Source organism: Hippoglossus hippoglossus, chromosome 5 (assembly GCF_009819705.1).
Source record: "Hippoglossus hippoglossus isolate fHipHip1 chromosome 5, fHipHip1.pri, whole genome shotgun sequence".
In the NCBI taxonomy this organism is placed as follows: Eukaryota; Metazoa; Chordata; class Actinopteri; order Pleuronectiformes; family Pleuronectidae; genus Hippoglossus; species Hippoglossus hippoglossus.
This window is the reverse complement of record NC_047155.1, coordinates 13401557-13420476: the sequence shown is the minus strand read 5'-3', so window position 1 is coordinate 13420476 and position 18920 is coordinate 13401557. Positions and strand designations below refer to the sequence as shown.

At 41.3% G+C, this 18920-nt stretch overlaps 2 protein-coding genes and 1 long non-coding RNA gene across 3 annotated transcripts; 2 read left to right on the top strand and 1 right to left on the bottom strand.

The window, feature by feature from the left end:
- The first annotated feature begins 4851 nt into the window (after positions 1-4851).
- Positions 4852-7019, top strand: zgc:172270 (uncharacterized protein LOC100136849 homolog). The gene is made up of 4 exons (XM_034586385.1): positions 4852-5186; positions 5370-5557; positions 6249-6407; positions 6484-7019. Exons 1-3 carry the CDS (start codon positions 4959-4961, stop codon positions 6397-6399), a joined length of 567 nt encoding a protein of 188 aa, XP_034442276.1. The 5' UTR covers positions 4852-4958; the 3' UTR covers positions 6400-6407; positions 6484-7019.
- Positions 7020-7153: 134 nt separating this feature from the next.
- LOC117761986 lies at positions 7154-8015 on the top strand. The gene is made up of 2 exons (XR_004613906.1): positions 7154-7520; positions 7786-8015. It is a non-coding gene; the product is annotated as an uncharacterized LOC117761986 (long non-coding RNA).
- Positions 8016-8556: 541 nt separating this feature from the next.
- oxtrl (oxytocin receptor like) lies at positions 8557-15884 on the bottom strand. The gene is made up of 3 exons (XM_034586366.1): positions 15586-15884; positions 14348-15459; positions 8557-10625 (listed from the first exon to the last, which is right to left on the bottom strand). Exons 2-3 carry the CDS (start codon positions 15273-15275, stop codon positions 10378-10380), a joined length of 1176 nt encoding a protein of 391 aa, XP_034442257.1. The 5' UTR covers positions 15276-15459; positions 15586-15884; the 3' UTR covers positions 8557-10377.
- Between the last annotated feature and the right edge of the window lie 3036 nt (positions 15885-18920).

Here is an 18920-nt window from a genome sequence, read left to right as displayed (position 1 = left end):
AACGACTGTCACATGTCCAGGCTAATAATTGTTTCCCATCAGTCTCTGAACACAAAAAAAAACCCTGTATCATCATATCTACATGTGCATCCTGATTCTGTCTCTGCATAGACGAGCTGTGGTTTTCTGGGTCCTGACCTCTATGTCCATTTGTGACTAAGACAGAGCCCGCTTAACCCAGGATTATATAGAAGGAGAAAATACCATTTCATAACAGCTCAAATGCTTGTATTTAATACCCTCTTAATATACGAACACTGGCAGATTAACCACATTTCCATCTATCTATCTATCTATAAATATGATTTACCTGTCAAATTCTGATACAGTCCTGTATAGTTTGTTCTTGTTGAAGTGAGTTAATCATTATTATTCTGTGCAGATCACTGGAGACGGGTTGATGGCATGTTTTTAATGTGTATGTGCTGGATGTTTTGAAGGAAGGCGCAGCTCTGCAGCTCAGATTAAAGGATAACATCGGATAGACACGCTGATAACTGGGGACAAATGAGAAGCGCACGCCGAGCTAAATTTAAATAAACCCTGTGAACGCCATCCAGAGACACAAATCAGTCAACACATAAACAGATTAGAAATGTGTAAAAAATATTAAAAAAACGCCATTAAGTAGTTCTGATGCAGCTTGTCACAGTCAGTGAAGACAGAAGACACACACACACACACACACACACACACACACACAGCAATTTATTGAGGTCCAGATATGTTAAAAGCAAGATAACACTGTGCCATTTTATGGTGTCTGGCTATAGACTCAGTTGTGTAAGTGCTGCAGAGAAGCAGTGTAGCTATTATCAAAGCCAACATAATAAAACACAGCTGGGAACAAGCACAAATGAATGATGACACTTGAATCAAGGTTTGTACAGGATACATGTCATCAGGTCATCGTCATCGCCACAGTCGTATAAAGAGGATGTTGGAAAAATTTGAGCTGTCGTGTTATGGTCCACTTTAGGCCACTATACATCATTTAATTGTTCTTTCTTATATATATTTATTTTGTGCATTTTTGCCTTTATTGTTAAGACAGTGCACGTGTGAAATGGGGAGAGCGAAAGGAGGAAGGCATTGATTCAGGCCTCTTTATCTTTTGGAATTGCTCATTAATATTTTGAGTCATTTTTATTCTATACTTATTGGACAATAATGTCAAACTCATGTTGTGCTCCTAATTGTTCAAATACACACATTTTCATTTCAACTCCTGGTGAGATACAAAAGTTGGCAGAGATACCGATTAAATCAGGATGAATCTTGTTATATTTTGCTCAGCATCATATGTTGTGAGACGGGAGATTAAGGAAACTTCATGATTTATAAAGAAGTGTCACAAAATTGAAATCCACATTTTGGACCTCAGCTCAAAAAGAAACCCCAAAAAACTCGATATATATCAGTCAGTGAGAAATTGGCGATACGGTTGATGCAAATACACTTCAAAGAGCTGACTGCTTGTTTCATCAGCCCGCCTCCAGAGTGTGGGATTCACTTTAATGAATGTTTGAGTCTGAGCCGTCTTCATAAGCTGCTAATTAAAGTGAAAGACCTCCCAGCTCAGGGGCCACTTCTATTAAATCAAGACAATCACATCGAGCGTCCGCCTCTTCTGCAAATCATATTCACCGTGGATCAAACACACGTCGGCTCTCTATAGAAAATGAGAATTCAGGCATTGAACTGAGCCGAGGGCGGTTTGTTATAACTCTGCTGAAGCGAGTACATTGTCTGTTTGCTGCTGCTGCTGCTGCACAGACAGTGATAATGAGAGGAGCTCTCCTGAGGAATCAAAGGGAGAAGGTGTCCTCAGACCGGCATGTGCACATTTAACATGACCACCAAACCTCACAGAGTTCACGCGGCACAACCTCACATCCTGTTCACTCAGCTCCCGCAAACTAATGAAGGAGCCGAAGCCGGGATGTTCCTGTCACAGGCTCCCGGCTGAGAAATGGTCGAGCACATGGCCATGTCAGACTCATTCTGTAAATGTATCTTTTATTCTGTTGTGGATTTAGATTGGGGACAGCAGAGCTTAGTGATTGCATTGTTAACTGGACATGACAGATAATCAGTCTGACCTATTGTACTGAAAACAGCTGGACAGACCGACAGTCTGACATCCCTTATCCTGCTTATAAGCTGCTGCTGCTGCTGCTGCTGGAAACAGAGGGGATGGACTGTGGATACAACACTGGTTAAAAACACATTTCCACTGTGTGATGTGAATGTAACGTAATGTAATGTCTGTGTTCCGAAAAAGCAGCCATCACCTCATTGAAGTGATGCTTGCACCCCATGCATGTCACATGCACAGGCTGGAACGGCACTGAGTAGAGTTCATACCTCCGCCAAGGCCCAACAGTCTCCTTATGAAAGCCCATGTAATTTTACTAGATTTGAATTTTCATTTGGATCTGCACACACTCATAAATATCAGTTTGATTTTCCATCAACATCCATGAATCTTGATCCACATCCACACCGAAAGGTTATGGGTTCTTCTTGGGTCACGCCCCGCCCCTCCGCAAATTAGCTGAGATTAGTTTTCAGGGAATCACACATCACCTAAAAAATATGTTAAATGTATTACTATCATTGTATAACAGCCAGCATTATGCCAGATAAAATACCCCAGCGTTGTCATATATATATATATATATATATATATAGTTTTAATTGAGTATTTTAGATCAAATATTATCCTAAAACTCTTCTGTGTTTTCAAATGGCTGAAGCAGTAGAAAGATTTTCCAAAGTGTGGCTGTGGGGCTACACTGTGTTGACTGTGTGGCCTAAATGTTTCACAAAACAACAACAGAAAATTCTTGGAAAGAAATCTCCTGGGTATGATAACACCCTGGACATGTGACGTCTTGTGATAAGCGTTAAGGTGTAATCCGCTGGAACATTTGTGTTTCTCCTCCTCTTCTCCACTCACCCTCTCTGCTGACCTCACCTGTGCAGCCAGGGACTCAAACAAAGCCCATCTGCCGGGCTGTGCAGGCCATTAGCATACCCTCGTCTCCTGCACCAACACAGGAAACTCTCATCGAGGCACCGTGTACTTTTCTCTGTCTTCATTCAGCAGGCAGGAATGATCATTACCATGGAGACTGGGCCTCGGTCATCGTATAGAGTGAAGTTTGTTTAGACGAAACTCTGAACTGATGCACCGCTTGTTGGTAGAAATGTGTTTACTGTATGTTATTATGCTTTTTTTTTTAACTCATATCAATTATAATTGAATTAACTTTATTGATGCATGAGGCAAACTCTTGGATTTACAGCTGTTAAAACCAATTTGACTGTATTCAAGCCAAAGATCACACACGATTTTATGCAGCATTGATGCCTCTGAATAAATCACTGTCTATATTTACCTAATCCTTATCAGATTATTACATTACCAGCTGCTGCAATGGGTCATTGTTTGGTGACGACGACGACGAGGAGTGTGAGATGGCTTTCTGGGACGAAGGTCAGGTGAGTAGCTGAGAAAAGTGTGATCAGGTCTAACTCTGTGGATTCAAAGCTGGACTATTATTAGCACTGAGCGTGTCTGGTTAATGGGTCCGAAGGTCGAAAGAGGTGAAAGTGTTTTCCCTTAAAAGCTTGTTGCGAAAGGTGTTTTACACCAAACAGAGTGCGAAGTCCTGATGGCACTTTTAACAGTATCCGGACCTAAAGAGGAGGCTGTTGGGATGATACAGTAAATTTCCTGTTGCTTCTGCACTGGGATTGATGGTGACAGAGCAAACCAAGGCAGTGATGCATCCTTACATTCACAATTAACAGCTTTCCAGTAAACCATTATCTCTACCCTGTTTTTGATTAGATTTGTTTCCCTCAAAAGCTTTAAAACAAATCCTATATATACACGTTAAAAAGATAGATTGTGTCTGTCCCACACGACGTAAAAGGGTTTATGACATTAAGGGGTTTATTTTGCTCATTAAAATCAACTAGCAGCCAAGACGATGGCATCTGAGACGTAGAATAGACTTGATTTCAGTTACGGAGCATTGCAGTTTTGAGATAGGTTCCATAAGAGTACAATAAAAAAACCATAATAAAGATGTGTTTTAGAGCGATTAAAGCTGCATCTGCAGAATCATTATCTCTGCCAAGGAGATTATGTTTTCACCTCTGTCCTTTTTTCTTCTTTTTTTTTGCAATATTACGCAAAAACTACAGGACAGATTTAAACGAAACTTAATGGAAGGATTATTTAATTTTGGTCTTCAACCAGAGTTAGGAACCCCCGTTTCTTTAACATAGCAAGATAGGGTAGATTTTTACATTTTCTCTAATGTCCCATATCGAGTTTGTGAGATTTAAGGAGACTGATGGCCTTCGCTGATTTGTGCTCTGCTGAGTGCCAGTCTAGATTCTTGAGGAAATTCATTTTAGCAGGACATTTAATTTCTATTATAGGCCAGAGGGGGGCAGGAGTGTCTTGCCTCCCGACTCCTTCTCTGACAACAGTCAGCTATTTAACTGCAAGAAAGACTTGAAAATGAATGGAATGAATGAAAAAATGAATTCTAATGAATGAAATCAACAAGGCAATAACACTTAAATCTCTAAATCACTAAATGTTCCGAATAGAACGGATTTCCTTTGTCACACGTTTGCAGATTTGTCTCATGTATGTGTCTGTGTGATGCCATTCCCTGTAGCTTGCATCAGTGTGTTTACTGGGTCATCTCCATGCTCACAGTATTTATATCCCCCCCTCCTTCGTGTCGTCCCACAGGACAGGAAAATGATCCTCACTCTGCAAATACCATCCAGGGCACCGTAACATTCCCAATATAACCCTGGTGCATGCAGCCAGCCGTGGAGTCCGACCAGCGGCCTCAGTCTGAGCTTGTTGGTGCAGACACGGACATCCACTCTGCTTTTCTTGGAGAGTGTCTGCCTCACATGTTCGGATGGATTCCACGGTGAAAGGGGAAGACTCAGAGGAAGTGGAGATTGACTTGGAGGACTCCAGTGACCCTGACGACTTTGATAATGGGGAGGAACCTCAGATGCTGTGGAGGGCCCATCCTGCTCAGGAGGAAGAGGACAGCATTCATACTTCTATGCTCGTGGAAATCAGCGATACAAAGCCTCTGATTAACGTCAGGGACCCCCGAGGTATCAATGACTGCCTCAAGGTAACGCATTCCTCTGCAGTGACTTTGTTTTATCAACACTATTCACACTTGATTCCAAATGTTGAGAAGCAGGAAGCTGATTTTCTCCTTGCACTGCCCTCCAGTGGATATGTGTTCCATGCTGAAGGTGAATCATCCTCTTCGCCTCTGTGGCCTCAGCATCACTTCTCTCTGTGTCTCCAGGTAACGTTTGAGGATGTGATTGCTGAGCCAGTGTCATTGCGCAGTGGCGACAGAGTTTGGATCTGGAGCCACGCCCTGTTTGAGGTGTGCAGGGTTTGGATCTACAGGGTCGTCACTGTGCTTCTGGCCATTCCCATGTCGGTGATCTTTGGCCTCCTCTTTGCCATCCTCAGCTGTTTCCACATCTGGTAGGTTCAGATCCTGCTGCCTTCCGGATTGATATTATATATAGTATTAACATGACAACAAACTCTGTGTTGTGTCTAACCACAGCAATACTTTGGCTTTAATTTGGCCAGAGAACCTCCATCAAAAACACATATGGTCTATGCAGCCTCAACTCCCAAATATTAAACATTCGATAAAGATCTTGAAATAAATTCTGAAATAGATAATCACATTAAATACATTTTATAAAATAGTTGAGTAGATCTTTTATTATGAAAATCAAACTTCAAAATGTCCTTTTTCAAAAGCCATTGATGTTATGTAGATGCATTGTGGGAAATCCATAATCCATAAGTGTTTAAGTCACTGAGCACTTAAAAACTGCCACATCCTATGAAAGTGCAATAATGAATCACTGAAGAACTACTTACTGGTTTTCACTGTCTGGATATTGGAGGAAACACAATGGGATAACAACGGGACACCTTAATATGAGAGGAGGGGTAAAAAAGAGCTTTTTGATTTAATAAAAGATATAAAATATAAAGCCATAGGAATATATACAATGTAATTTGAAGCAAATACATCAATTAAAACAAATGAATCAACTAAAACAAGAGCAGCTGGAGGTAAAATAAGATGAGATCAAAAACAAAAACACTTCATTCTGACGATTTTCTTTATGATGATTGTGTATCTTCCCTGTAACAGGATGGTGAGTCCCTTTATCCAGTGTATTCGTATGGGCACCCGCTGGCTGCAGGGCCTATGGAGCATCGTGCTGGGCATCATCGTGCGTCCCTTCTTCACGAGCGCTGGGAGATGCTGCGCAGGCTTCAGCATCCACCTGGCCAAAGAATGAGACTCACGCAGGGGAAGCTAATCCACACTGGGATTGTTTGTTGTATGCGCACAAGTGCAATGATATTGACATGGACTGAGCTCAAGTGGGCATTTGATTCTTTATTACATTATTCATACAGGACATGAGGATTTATGAAGGACATTTCATCTCAGAGTGGGATTGAAAAGAGGATGTGAGTGAATATCCCATGATACAAACTGAGTTTCACAATAACCTCTGTTACAGTGGCTGAGAAGGAGGACATTTTTGTGAAGCATGCAGCACTTTTACTTATTTCAAAATGGGGCTATGTTTCTTACAGTTTGAACTCATTTCAGCAGAATCTTTTATGTTAATTGAATGTAGTTCAAGGATTTTGTTACAACATTTTGGTTTGGTGTTATATTTTCCTGCATTTTTCGAGTTTACCTCAAGAAGCAAAAACTATCAGGATGTAATTTGGATTAAAGAAGACACTCATTTTAAACCTAGAATAGAAAAGAAGAACCAGTTATAATAGATGTGTTTTTCTGGGAAGAAATGACAATAAGAGACATTTTTTACTGTTTGAAATTAGATGAGCTCTGAACACTTAACATAATTAATGTGGATTAAATTGAATGAAGCTAATAAAATGATAAACCCACTTATTGTGATTGAAGCAAATATTCAAAGCGTTGTCTGTTACAGAGTTTGTACTAATGTATGAATAATATGAAAGATGATGACCTACAGGACAAGGACATGTGATTACCTTCATATATTTATCTATGCAACAGATTTCAGTTTGATTCTTGGATTTTATATTGGTTTATATATTGGCTTCAGTGTTTTATATGGCTCCTTCTTATAGATCAGTGTGAAATGCAGCATGAGCCTGTTTCCCTCTGTGTGAAATGCTTTGTCACAGACCCAGTGAGAGTTGTCACATTTGCCTTAAAGAATGGACTTCACGTGTGTGTGTGTGTGTGTGTACTTGATGTGGTATGTCAGCAGTACCCTCTATTTGAGGAAGCTGTCAGCTGCTCGCTGGCGATCCAGGACTGGAATAACACTGAGTGGCGTTCCAGTTCACACACACTGCCACTCCCTGCCCACATGTGGCTCTGAGAGCAGCCAACACACCCCAGACTCTCACTGTGCCCCCCCCCCCCCCCCCCCCCCCCCCCCCCCTCGCTTCATTATCTCAGCTTCAGCCCCGGCCTGCTCTTTCTGTCAGAGAGCGAGCGGGACCATGGCTGACAGTGACCACAGCCAGGAGCCCGTGATGAGGAGGGACAGCCACACCAGGGAGATCAAGGGTGTGGTCAAGGAGCGGATTGTCTATCTTTTACTTTATTATGAAAGGAAACCTGTTAGGCACCAGTATGAATTTGTAGCTGTAGGTTAATCGAGCCTCAGCAGTGTGTGTGTATGTCTAATGAAATGCTCCTAACTCTCTGTGCAGGGACATAGTGGAGCAGTAATTCTCGACTTTGGGGACTATTTATTTTTTCATGTTGAAATGTTCAATGGTTTTGAACCAAAGTGGTCTCAAAATAATTCTGACCCAACAGCTGCCAAGCACAACACATTGTCCAGCTATTAAGCTTTTAACGAAATTTCAAAACATCAAAAGCTTTTCTTTACGATGCAATGAAAAGTTGTTTTCTTTTATTGTCAACAGGTGCTTTGGTTCAAGGCAGTATTTCATGGGTGAATTTAACCTTTATAGACAAGTCGTGGTGGTGATTGAAACTCTCTGGGGGGCTTTTAAGTAAGAATCTTTGCTATGTGACTCAGGGGGTAGAGAGGGTGGTCCACCAAGCAGGAGGCTGGTGGGTTCAAATTGCCCTTGATGGCTGTGCCAGCGTGTGACTGGTGTGCTGTGTAGAGAAGTGTTGTGTGAATGTGTGCGTGAATGTGACTTTTACTGGAAATTGTTTTTGAGTGGACTGGAAAATTGTTTTATAAATACAGACCATTTGCCATTTCACCGTAATTCAACCATTAAAAGGTTTGTTCTTCTAAAGGAAAGTACGAGATATCTGCTGCTGCTGATTCCTGCCACCACCCGTATATAACAGACATAACTGGACTTTGTAAATGACACTGAAAGCACAAAAATAACATTCACTAACCCCAATATTTATGTTTGCTTCCTGAAAGAATGTCTAGTATTTTGTGTTTTTTTGAAACTGTACTGCCCGGCCTGACTCTTTCAGCCTCCATAACCAAACACACTCTCTCTACGGGCTCCAGTTCCACTTTGAGGACGTGATCGCAGAGCCAGCTGTCCTGCACAGTGTGGACGGGGTGGTGTAGCTGGGGGAAGCCAGCTACACCACCTCACTGCTGTTATCGTTCCTGTTTGCTTGTGTGTCATTCTGCCACATCTGGGCAGTCGTGCCCGGCGTTAAGAGCCGACTGGTTGAGAGCCAGTGCCTGGGTCGAATCCACTCGCTGGTCATACACACCTCCATTGGCTCGCTGTGAGGGAATGGGGCATGAATAAAAAGATAGAAGCTGAAGATTGTATTCTTGTTTTAATCTTGAAATTGTCTTGAAATAGTTTACATGATTTTTTCATTCCTATGCCAATATCGACCTTATCAACTTTATATACATCAAATATTTTCTTAAATATAACATATATGTTCTTACTCCATTAAACTGATGCTAATCTCTCCCACGTTATGTGGCTATTATTGAAACTGCATGTATGAATGTTCTCCTCCATCTTCAAACTTCACCCCGTGTGCTGCTCTAAACCACAAGGTCTTCTTTGAATCCTTTGCCATGACAAACAAAGTTAAAGAACATTTCAAAACACTCTTAATGAGGTAAGATTGCACATTATATGATCGTGACAGTGAAACTCTCCATATGTTGAGTATAAAAAAGTTGGCACATCATATGGAATCATGAAGCCGGAGACACTGAGCAGAAAGATAAGACTGTTGCTTGGAGTAATCACTGTGGCCACTAGAGGGAATCATTTTCACAGCTTGGTCCCGAACTGGGTTCAATGTGCTTTAAATCTTAGGTTCATGTACACTGAGAAAACAGAGATGGAGTTGATCAAAACAATGACGTTCAGACACACATGAAAAGTACTGGAAATTATTTATAAAAGGAATTTCATGGTACAAACACTGTTTGATCTGTGACACAAGAAAGTCTGCTGACCACATTGAAACCACGCAGTCTGCTGCTTAAATTGCTGCTTCAATTCTTATTGATTTTCTTTGTTGATTGTTTTCTTGAGTTGTTACAGTGAACATTTTTGCATTAAGCCAAAGTTGAGAGTGAATTTTTTTCTTCACAGATTTCTTAATCCATGCAACATTTTCATTTAACCACACACATGATAGAATAACGTGAGTATAAAATACTTGCACACAAAATAATGTGGCATTAAAGGTCAAACAATCACTACTTGAAATAAGGTATTTGCACTGAGCGACAAAATATTAAAATTTGCTTTCTAAAAGAGTCTCTTTGTACAATATGTGACCATCGCTTATCTTTCAAGGTCAAGTCTGGACAACATCAAGACTTTAGGCTTCAACACTGAAGGATATGAACAACAACTTGTTTATGTTTACACAGAAAATAACTCTTATGAATAAGAGACACACTGTATATACAGGACAGGGAGTTCAAAAGGAAAGCGATGTTTTGCGAAAGCAGAGGGCATCAATCCTTTTGAACTGATGCCAGATGCCAGATGTAGCCTGCGTAGAAGCCTTACTTCACATCACAGTTTGGACAGAGATGTTGTTCTGCTGTCTGTTGTCTCTGGGTGCAGGGAATGGTCTCTGGAGAGGAGGATTGCATTGCCTATTTACCCCAGTTTCAAGCATCGGAAAACGAACACGTTGCAATGGCCACCACCGCAGCAGCGCAGCAGATAATTAGATGTGGGAATGACATGATTGCCACACTACTCAACAGCATGTTGGATGCTTGGATGGCGTTCAGCTGGCTTTTCAATGTCCCGGCTGGACGTCTGCGTCACGTGCTGGACGTGTGCGTGAGGCTCCGCTGGCTGCTGGTGTTCTTGATGACGTAAGTGGAGCCGTTCCTCTTGTGCCTGCCGTGTTGATCGCAGCCACAGTGGGAGTCTGCCAGGTGCTTTCGACAGCAGCAGGAGAAGCACTGCACCAGGTCGTGGAACAGGTGACCGGCAAAGAACATGTAGATCCAGGGGTTGCAGCAGCTGTTGAGACTGGCCAGCAACATGGCGATGATAAAGGCCATGTCTAGAGAGAGAGACAGAGAAAAACACCTGATATCGATACATGTCCATTCTAACAGTGCAAAATAAATGCATCTGAGTGGGTCGGATTGGGACGAGTTTAGATAATCATCTGATGATATATTTTCTTGTCAAACCCAAACGTTTGACTGCAGGCTACCCTAACACATTATATCTTAATCATCTCTGCTTTATAGGCCTCAATTACTGGCAAAAACCTATTTAAACACATCAGTGAACCACAGCATTGTGCTTCATGACATCCTCCTTCATCAAGATGGAATCATCATGTTTATTTTCAGTATATGCCGTCCTGCTGCTGGAAACACTTGATATAGAACCAAGTCCTCAGTGGAGATGTCTCAAACAAATACAGGTGTGTTAATTTACCTGCATTTGTTCAAGATGAAGTCAAGATGAGATGTCACAGATTGTGTAAAGTTTAAACAATCCATTGCATCTTATATAAATCAGTCTCTTTCCAGGGCAGCTGCCCAGACACATTTATTTTCTAGGAAAATACAGACAGTTGATGGATGCCATACAAATAGGATTTTAAGTAGCTTGAATAGTAGGTTGACACATGATAAACTGGCTTCAATTAGAATGGGCTGTACTGAGTAAAAAAACATACGTTATTATATCTCATTAATCTATTTGATTAAATCTCCAATTGTAGGAGCTGCGGATCACGAAGAATCCCGACATGTAGGAATGGTGGAAAGTGGAAGACCTCCACATTTTTTTTTACCGATCTTTGATGTGATGTGAGAGATATAGTCCACGTCATCTTCTTCTCCTCTGTGGTCAAAATGCTGACCTGTTCTATTCATGCCGTTCTGACTCGCTATAGCTTTATTTTGGGAGGTGTGGTGTGTACAGTGTCAACTAAATGACCTGTCAAGACTTGTTCAACAGATAAGTTGAACACAAGAGATTATTTAGTGCAGGAAGTGCAGGGTCACGGAGGATACAGTCCTCATTACCACAACATAAGAGCATTTTCTTATTTAACCCTGCATATCTTCACTTTGACTTACAGGAAACTCATCACTCTGCCTGAAATGAAAGGAAAAACACTAATGTTGACCCCTTGTCTGCAATATCATGATGGACAGAACCACTATCTTCAGACTGAAGCTGAAAATAGAAAGGAGGGAATAATGGTGTCATTCAAATGGAGGATTTTAATTATACTGCCATCACACATTTTATTGAGAGTGCAGGCTATATCCAAGACTATTCTGAGGATTAAAAGTTAATCAAACACTGCATAAGTGCTCAAAGTCAGGTTCTGCTTCATTATGTGTGGATCCCCTGCAGGTGGTTCAGTGCAATAAAGATATGACAGGAAGTTCATGGCTGGGAAAGTGCTCAAGGTGTTTGCACGAGCGACAGCAAACTCATCATTACGCCACATTACGTCAGAGAGGGTGCAATAAATCCGTAAACATGTCAGTGGGAAATGACTTATCTTTACCTTCACACTAAGGAATGGACAGAAACTTATCTTCCAAATGTTTTCTTGGAAATCTAGTTGCTAACATCAACTGCATGTGCACTAGATGATGTATATTTAATCTACCAGTCCGCCGTTCATGAAACTGCCCAAAATATTTCAAATTGATTGCTCCTGTCCTCCTCCCCTCTCTGTTTCTTTCTCCCATGCACATGTGTAAACCATACTTATACCATAATCAGTTCAGCTATTTATTCTTAGAATTTAATTATTTTACATTTTATGCGATTAATGTACTGTGCAAATCAGTAATTACTGTCAGTAACAAAGGATTAGTTAAACAATGATCTGTCTGTGTAGTATGACCGTCCAATGAAAACCACATGTCTTCAGATTGGGTGATTTGAAGGTTTTTGATAAACTGAACCGATGGTGGTGCAGTGATTAGCACCTCACAGCGGTGAGGACCTTTCTGTGTGGAGTTTGCATGTTCACTCCAGGTCTGTGTTTGTTCCTAAACTATAGACCAAGCATGATGCAAGCGTCTCTACTCGATTCAGACCGACACAGTTGGTCATTTACTTGTCCAGCGCTCATCTCATTCACCCATGGGTGTGATGTCCTTAAAATTAGATGTGATCAGTGGATGTCGTTTGCGATTTCGACCAACCAAACCTGGATCTGAACGTAATGGTGCAGTATTTCACTATTTTTATGAAGGCATATTATCAAGATCAGTCATATGCGCCTCAGTGGGTGCACAAGTGAACACACACACACACACACACAGGAACACACTTCGTAGAGAAGAGTTTTCTAGTACTATCTGGCAAATCTCCTACGCCCCAGACAAGCTGCAGGTCACTAACAGCTTCCTTTATGCAAACACACCTGCTTTTAAAGAGAATGGAGGATGACACTCTGATTGGTTTATTGCATGTTACACCCATGATTAATTAAGAGACTAAGTGCAATCCATTTGAACCATGGACCTGACGCTGCTATATGTTCCACCATTAACTAGCATTAGTGTATTTGAACGCACCGTAAATGCACTTACAACTTGCACTCGAAACCATGCACTTACAGTACATCCTAAACATAAAGCCCTTTATGTCAGCACTGTGAGAGACTGACCCCCCCTCTCACCCCCAGCACTGATTGGCTGCAGCCCTCCAACAATCCTCAGAGGAGACGTCCTATAGCTAATGGATGGATGGATGATTTTATAGCCTCTTATCAGATGAGAACATTCTCCTGCCTCTCAAGCTGAATGACAAATAATAACACACTGGAATATCAGGAAACATGTATTGTCACAAAACTGAAAATTTTTCTTTTTTTATTATGACAAGTTGCAATTTTCGGAGGTGGCTTTCAAAGAATTCAATATTTCAGAGTTTACTAAATGGTAATATTTGATATCGCAGTGACTGAGTCCATCCATGTAAATCATATGGGGGACATTATCCTTTGAGGTCGGTAATGTACATTCTTTCATGGCTTTAATGGGTTTGTTTTCCTTATTACCACCAAACCATTTGAAAGAAAATACTAAAAGAGGAAGCTGATTACACAGGCATAATGTGACCGAGGCTATCTGACCCTGTGAATGCTCTGAATGAACATTCATGCAATTTCCCTCAGATAGCGCCACTTACAATGCATGGGTCATCTCTGCTGTGCTGCCCTTGTTCCAGTAAATGGCAAACTCAGATGATAAGAGCGGTACATCTGAGCAAACTCTGCAGTTAAATGGAAATTATACAAACCACCACAGGGAAGACACAGAGAGAGAAACTCTTTGATGCTGTGGTCCATTTACTTTCCCAGTGGCTCTGGGGACTTTCTGTCTACTGATAACCACTGGAAATGACACTCCCATTATTCTGTGTTCACTTTGTAGCTGCCGCAAGTTAAACACTGTTGTGTTGTCGTGGAAGATAAGTGGACTTTCTTATGCAGCCCAGCTCAGGCATACAGTACAGTGGAGGAATAACATTTGTGTTGTATTGTTAGAGATAAATTGTGTTTTATAACATCATAAACAATAATCTCACCAATATAAATCTTGCACAAAGATGATGTTCAACCTATAGTGACCCTGAGTGTTTTGCACACTGTAAAAGAGGAGTCATATCTGCAAAAATCCATAAATATGATTGTTACTGAAGTTGTGTTTTAGCAAAGAGGCTGCTTTTGGTGAATCAGGATTGTAAACCCAACTCCACCAGCTGTGCGTAAAGGAAAACTGCTTGTGCCTTTACCTTCTCTGGGTGCAGCCGGATCCCAGGCAGACCACATCTGGACGAAGAAGAAGGGAGTCCAGCACACGATGTAGGCAAGCACCACAACAAACGTCATTTTCACTGTGCGAATCTTTGCTTTCGAAATGAGCCTCACGCTGCTCACGCGAGAGAGCGGGTGCGCGCTTTTTGAGGCCTTGTCTGATGTGAGGGTCAGGAAGTGATCCCTCCTGGTTTTTAAATTGAAATTCTGCCATATTTTGAAACATATCAAACCGTAGCAGACGCTCAAAATAGCCACTGGGAGGATGTAAATGCTGAGACTCATCCATGTGATGTACGCTTTGGCCCCCCACGGCTGCACGAAGTCCCCCCAGCAGTCATACACACCGTCCCCGACCTCCTGCAGAGAAAAGATGTAAGCTTGAGGAGCGCTGAACACCAGGCTGAGCGTCCAAGAGGCGAGCACGCAGAAGCGATCCTTCCTCTTGTGCACGGAGCGAAGCGGCACACAGATGGCCACGCACCTGTCGACGGACATCAGGACCAACATGTAGGTGGACGCAAACATACCCACGACCTGGAGGTATTTAACCACCCTGCACAGCAGATCCGGCCCGTAGAAACGAAACGTGATGTCCCAAATGAGCTGCGGCAAGACCTGAAAGACCGCGACGACGAGGTCAGCGATGCTCAGGTGCTTCATGAAGTAATACATCCGAGACTGGCTGTGCTTGGTGGTGTGGACCGCCCACAGGACGCACAGGTTCCCGGTCAGAGCGAGCAGGAGCACCAGCACCAGGACGGCAACCTCCACTTTGGCCACTTCTTCGTTTCGTTTCAAAGGATTCACTGTGTTGTTTCCTACATGGCTTTCGTTTGCACGACTTGAGATGCTCCACGAAACATTATGCGCCCAACTCTCCTGCACGCGTAAAAGCTCCTCCATCGTGCGTAAAAGCGCCACTCTGGCGCAGACAGCGGTCACATCACAAACCCAGGTCCAGGGCTGCTTTCCAGAGCATCAGCTTGGGTCTGTCCTCTGCTATTTTCTGCCAAATCACTCTGTTAAAGTTGGTTTTGTGAGCCTTTTATTTTAAATGAGAGTAGAATCCAAAAGTTGGTGCTGTCTTCTGTATGGAGAAACAAAATGTCACGAACATCCATTCAATTCATTGGAAACATATGAAGCCTTTAAACTATTAAAACACAAAGGAATTTAATATCAAATCAAGGTATTCTGTACAAAAGAAGCTTACCTTCAGTGGAAATCTCTGCACTGTTAGTTTGGGCTGTCGGAGCAGCGTGCTCATCACTGCGTCCTGTTTGATGTGTGGGTTGTGTGGTTTGCTGAAGCTCTGTCACTAACCTCCTCCCCTCATCTGCTCAGAGTAAATGTCTGTGATGAGCGTGTCTCCTTATATCTCCCCCTGTCGCTCTCCTTCTCCTTGTACATTGAAATGCCTCTCAACATTTGGACTTATACTTATATCATATTATATTATGTCATCCTCAGTCAAGCAGAATTTTGTTCTTTAGAGCCACTTTTATTTTCAAACGAGAAATATGGAAAATGTTGTAGCTGTCAGTATTGGTTGAATACAATATGTCTAAGACTGATGATGTTCAGCCTCAATCAGATATAGTTACAGGTGATATTAAAAAAATCATAATTAAAAAGTGTGAGAGATACAATTTCTGATCAAACAAGTAAAGAAAAGTGGGCTCGCGTGAGTAACTGCAATATTTGTGTCCAAACAAAACCAAATCAAACATCTGTCAAAATAACGAACCCCTTCAGGCCATTTTCAATTCTCAACGTTGTTTCCCAGAGGTCATGAGGGAAGGATTCCTCACAAATTAACTCAAATATAAACACTAACATAATCTCCATTTTCATCTCAGTCCAACAATAATCTAAATTAATAATTTTGTTTTCATGTCAGCCTCAGGCTGTCAGTATTTTATGTATCTTGTTTTGCACGATAATTTGACAACTAGAACAGAAAAACAAACCTTTTCTTGCATGGACATTTCGCAAATACACACAAGTTATGTGAAGTAATCGTGATAAATATCAGTTAATAAAAAAGCTGTGGATCATCTGTAACAAGGATCAACCTTATTTTCGTGAACCTGGATATTTTCACATTTTCTGCAGCCACAAACAGGATGGACTGCTTTGCTTTATATATCGAGCAGAATGATTTACTGCCTTCAACCATAACACGAGTATGTTGACCTCACGTGTTCGGTGTGAAACCTTTTGTCCATTTGATGTATTTGACACATTCAGTTGAGCAGCTGCAGCTGGTGTATTGTCAGTCATTTGTTCAGCTGAGTGGTGAGATACAATCTGACCAGACATGTTGGCAGACAAATGGTTCACCATTCCCCCCCTTTCCCGACAAATGATAATATATGTGACCTGCTGTTTCCAAGGTTACTGGCTCGGAGTCGGGATTCTGCAGGAGGAGGGAGCTCCCGGATGCCAGGAGATTCTTATGCGAGGAGAAGTGTGAGTAATCCAGGGTTTGTGAGGCAAAATGACCAAAACAAATCAAACGCATCTCAATGTAAAGAGCTGCTGCAGGTGAAGTGTTACGGATCCAGGAATCTTTTTGAAAAACAATCTCACAGGTGAATAATATTTACTTTCATCATTTGTCCTTTCAGTCGCTCAAAGCAGGACCACACACTCACACACACACACACACACACACACACACACACACACACACACACACACACACACACACACACACACACACACACACACACACACACACACACACACACACACACCACTCTGCTCTGACATGTGGGCTCATTTTCCTGAATCAATATGAAGGGTGAGAACTGAGACCTGACATATGGTGGTTCTCCATGATAAAATCAGACACCTGTGGCCAATATACCCTTCGACATATCATGAAATTTAGTTGAAAAGGTTTCAGACGCAAGTTTTCAAATAAGGTGCTGCTCTTTTGTTTTCCAAATCACAAGTATTTTTCTATATGACAATGAACTATTGGGAGTCCAGGGTCATTTTGGTAAATTTTGGGCTAGATTTTACTCTCTGACAAGAACCCAAATACAAGAACCTTGACATAGGCACCCTCAAAATTGACATATGTTTATTGATAATTGCTCAGATATTATCACAGAAAGGTTCAAGGTTTTAAATTCAATTCTTGAACATATATATTATTATTAAAACACAATGGCAACAACAAAACTACAGTATAAAACTTTAATATATAATATTTTCATGTAAAGTTATTTAATCCGCTAATCTGCATTAGCAGACCTGTGTCTGTGTGCGTGTGTGCGTGTGTGTGTGTGTGTGTGTGTGTGTGTGTGTGTGTGTGTGTGTGTGTGTGTGTGTGTGTGTGTGTGTGGTTTCATCATATAAATAAATAGGCTAGCAAATTCACACTGCCAACATGTTTTGATCAACATATGTGATATTATTTTTTCCTAATTGGGCTCAGATAAGAACACAACTTATCTGAGCCCAAACTGTATAAAACTGTATAAAATGGCCTGAACTTAATTAAAACAATATGCCAACATCTTCCCATAATGCATGAAGCATGGACATGCATGAAAAAACAGAGAAGACAGAAGAGTCCTCCAGGAAAAGATGTGGTTGGTTATATTAAACTATTTTGACTGAAAAGCCCCAAAGCATTTACTGTGTTTATGTCTATCGGCCAAAATTAAAGTAATCAATCATAAATCATGGCTAATTGCACGTCAGAGATTATGCCATGAACTTCATGAATATTTTCTAAACAACACAAACTATGCAGAACCCTCTCATGTTATACTTCACATTAGCAGCTTGGCCGACACTGGAGAATTTGTCCAACAGCTTTAATCTGTAAGATGCTTTATTGTCATTAACAGGTTGTGGCATGTTATGTAAACTTACTGCAACGATTGTTTTATTTATGAAACCGCAACATAACCATCTGAAATAATATTTATGAAACAATGATGAGGACTCACATAGTATTAAATCAAATGAGGCAGGTCAATGAGAGAAGCTGAAAACCGGGAAACACGAAGAAAATATCTGAACAATGTTATTTGTTTTGGCTCCTGGCTCCTTTCACATTAAGGTTTGGTGTTCAGCAGAAATATTGTTTCAAAAAAGATCTCACGTAATGACCTGCTCAGTAATTGTCTATGGAGTTTCAAGGGTAAACAGCGTTGCAGGCAAAGTGAACTCTTCTTCAGACGTAATAAAACAACAGCAAAAACAGAACATGCCTCCATACTGGTCGGTCCCTGACAGTCCGCAAGCCCCAATATTCACATTCGACTCAAAAACAAGGTGTTCTAAGCCTCAACGTACACTACCGGAAGTAGCGATGCTCGCAAACGTAGCGATGCTAGTGGACGTATGCGAACGCACACCCTGCGCGTGTAGTGTAGTGAAAAAATTTCGATACTTCAAATATTTCTAGTTATTTAATACTAACCCTCTGTAGATTTGAGGTGGTTGTAATATGTTTCCAGTTTACCTCGAAATGTGTCTTTTAAATGAATTAGAATTCTTTTGGTTTTACAACGGAGCTGTACACCA

Bases quoted from the DNA above. Each gene is read 5' to 3' on its own strand.
- zgc:172270 (XM_034586385.1), top strand. From the start codon at position 4,959: ATGGATTCCACGGTGAAAGGGGAAGACTCAGAGGAAGTGGAGATTGAC. The intron at 5,187-5,369 runs GTAACGCATTCC...CTGTGTCTCCAG, and splicing joins GTATCAATGACTGCCTCAAG to GTAACGTTTGAGGATGTGAT. The intron at 5,558-6,248 runs GTAGGTTCAGAT...TCCCTGTAACAG, and splicing joins CTCAGCTGTTTCCACATCTG to GATGGTGAGTCCCTTTATCC.
- oxtrl (XM_034586366.1), bottom strand. From the start codon at position 15,275: ATGGAGGAGCTTTTACGCGTGCAGGAGAGTTGGGCGCATAATGTTTCG. The intron at 10,626-14,347 runs GTAAAGGCACAA...CTCTCTCTCTAG, and splicing joins TCCGGCTGCACCCAGAGAAG to ACATGGCCTTTATCATCGCC.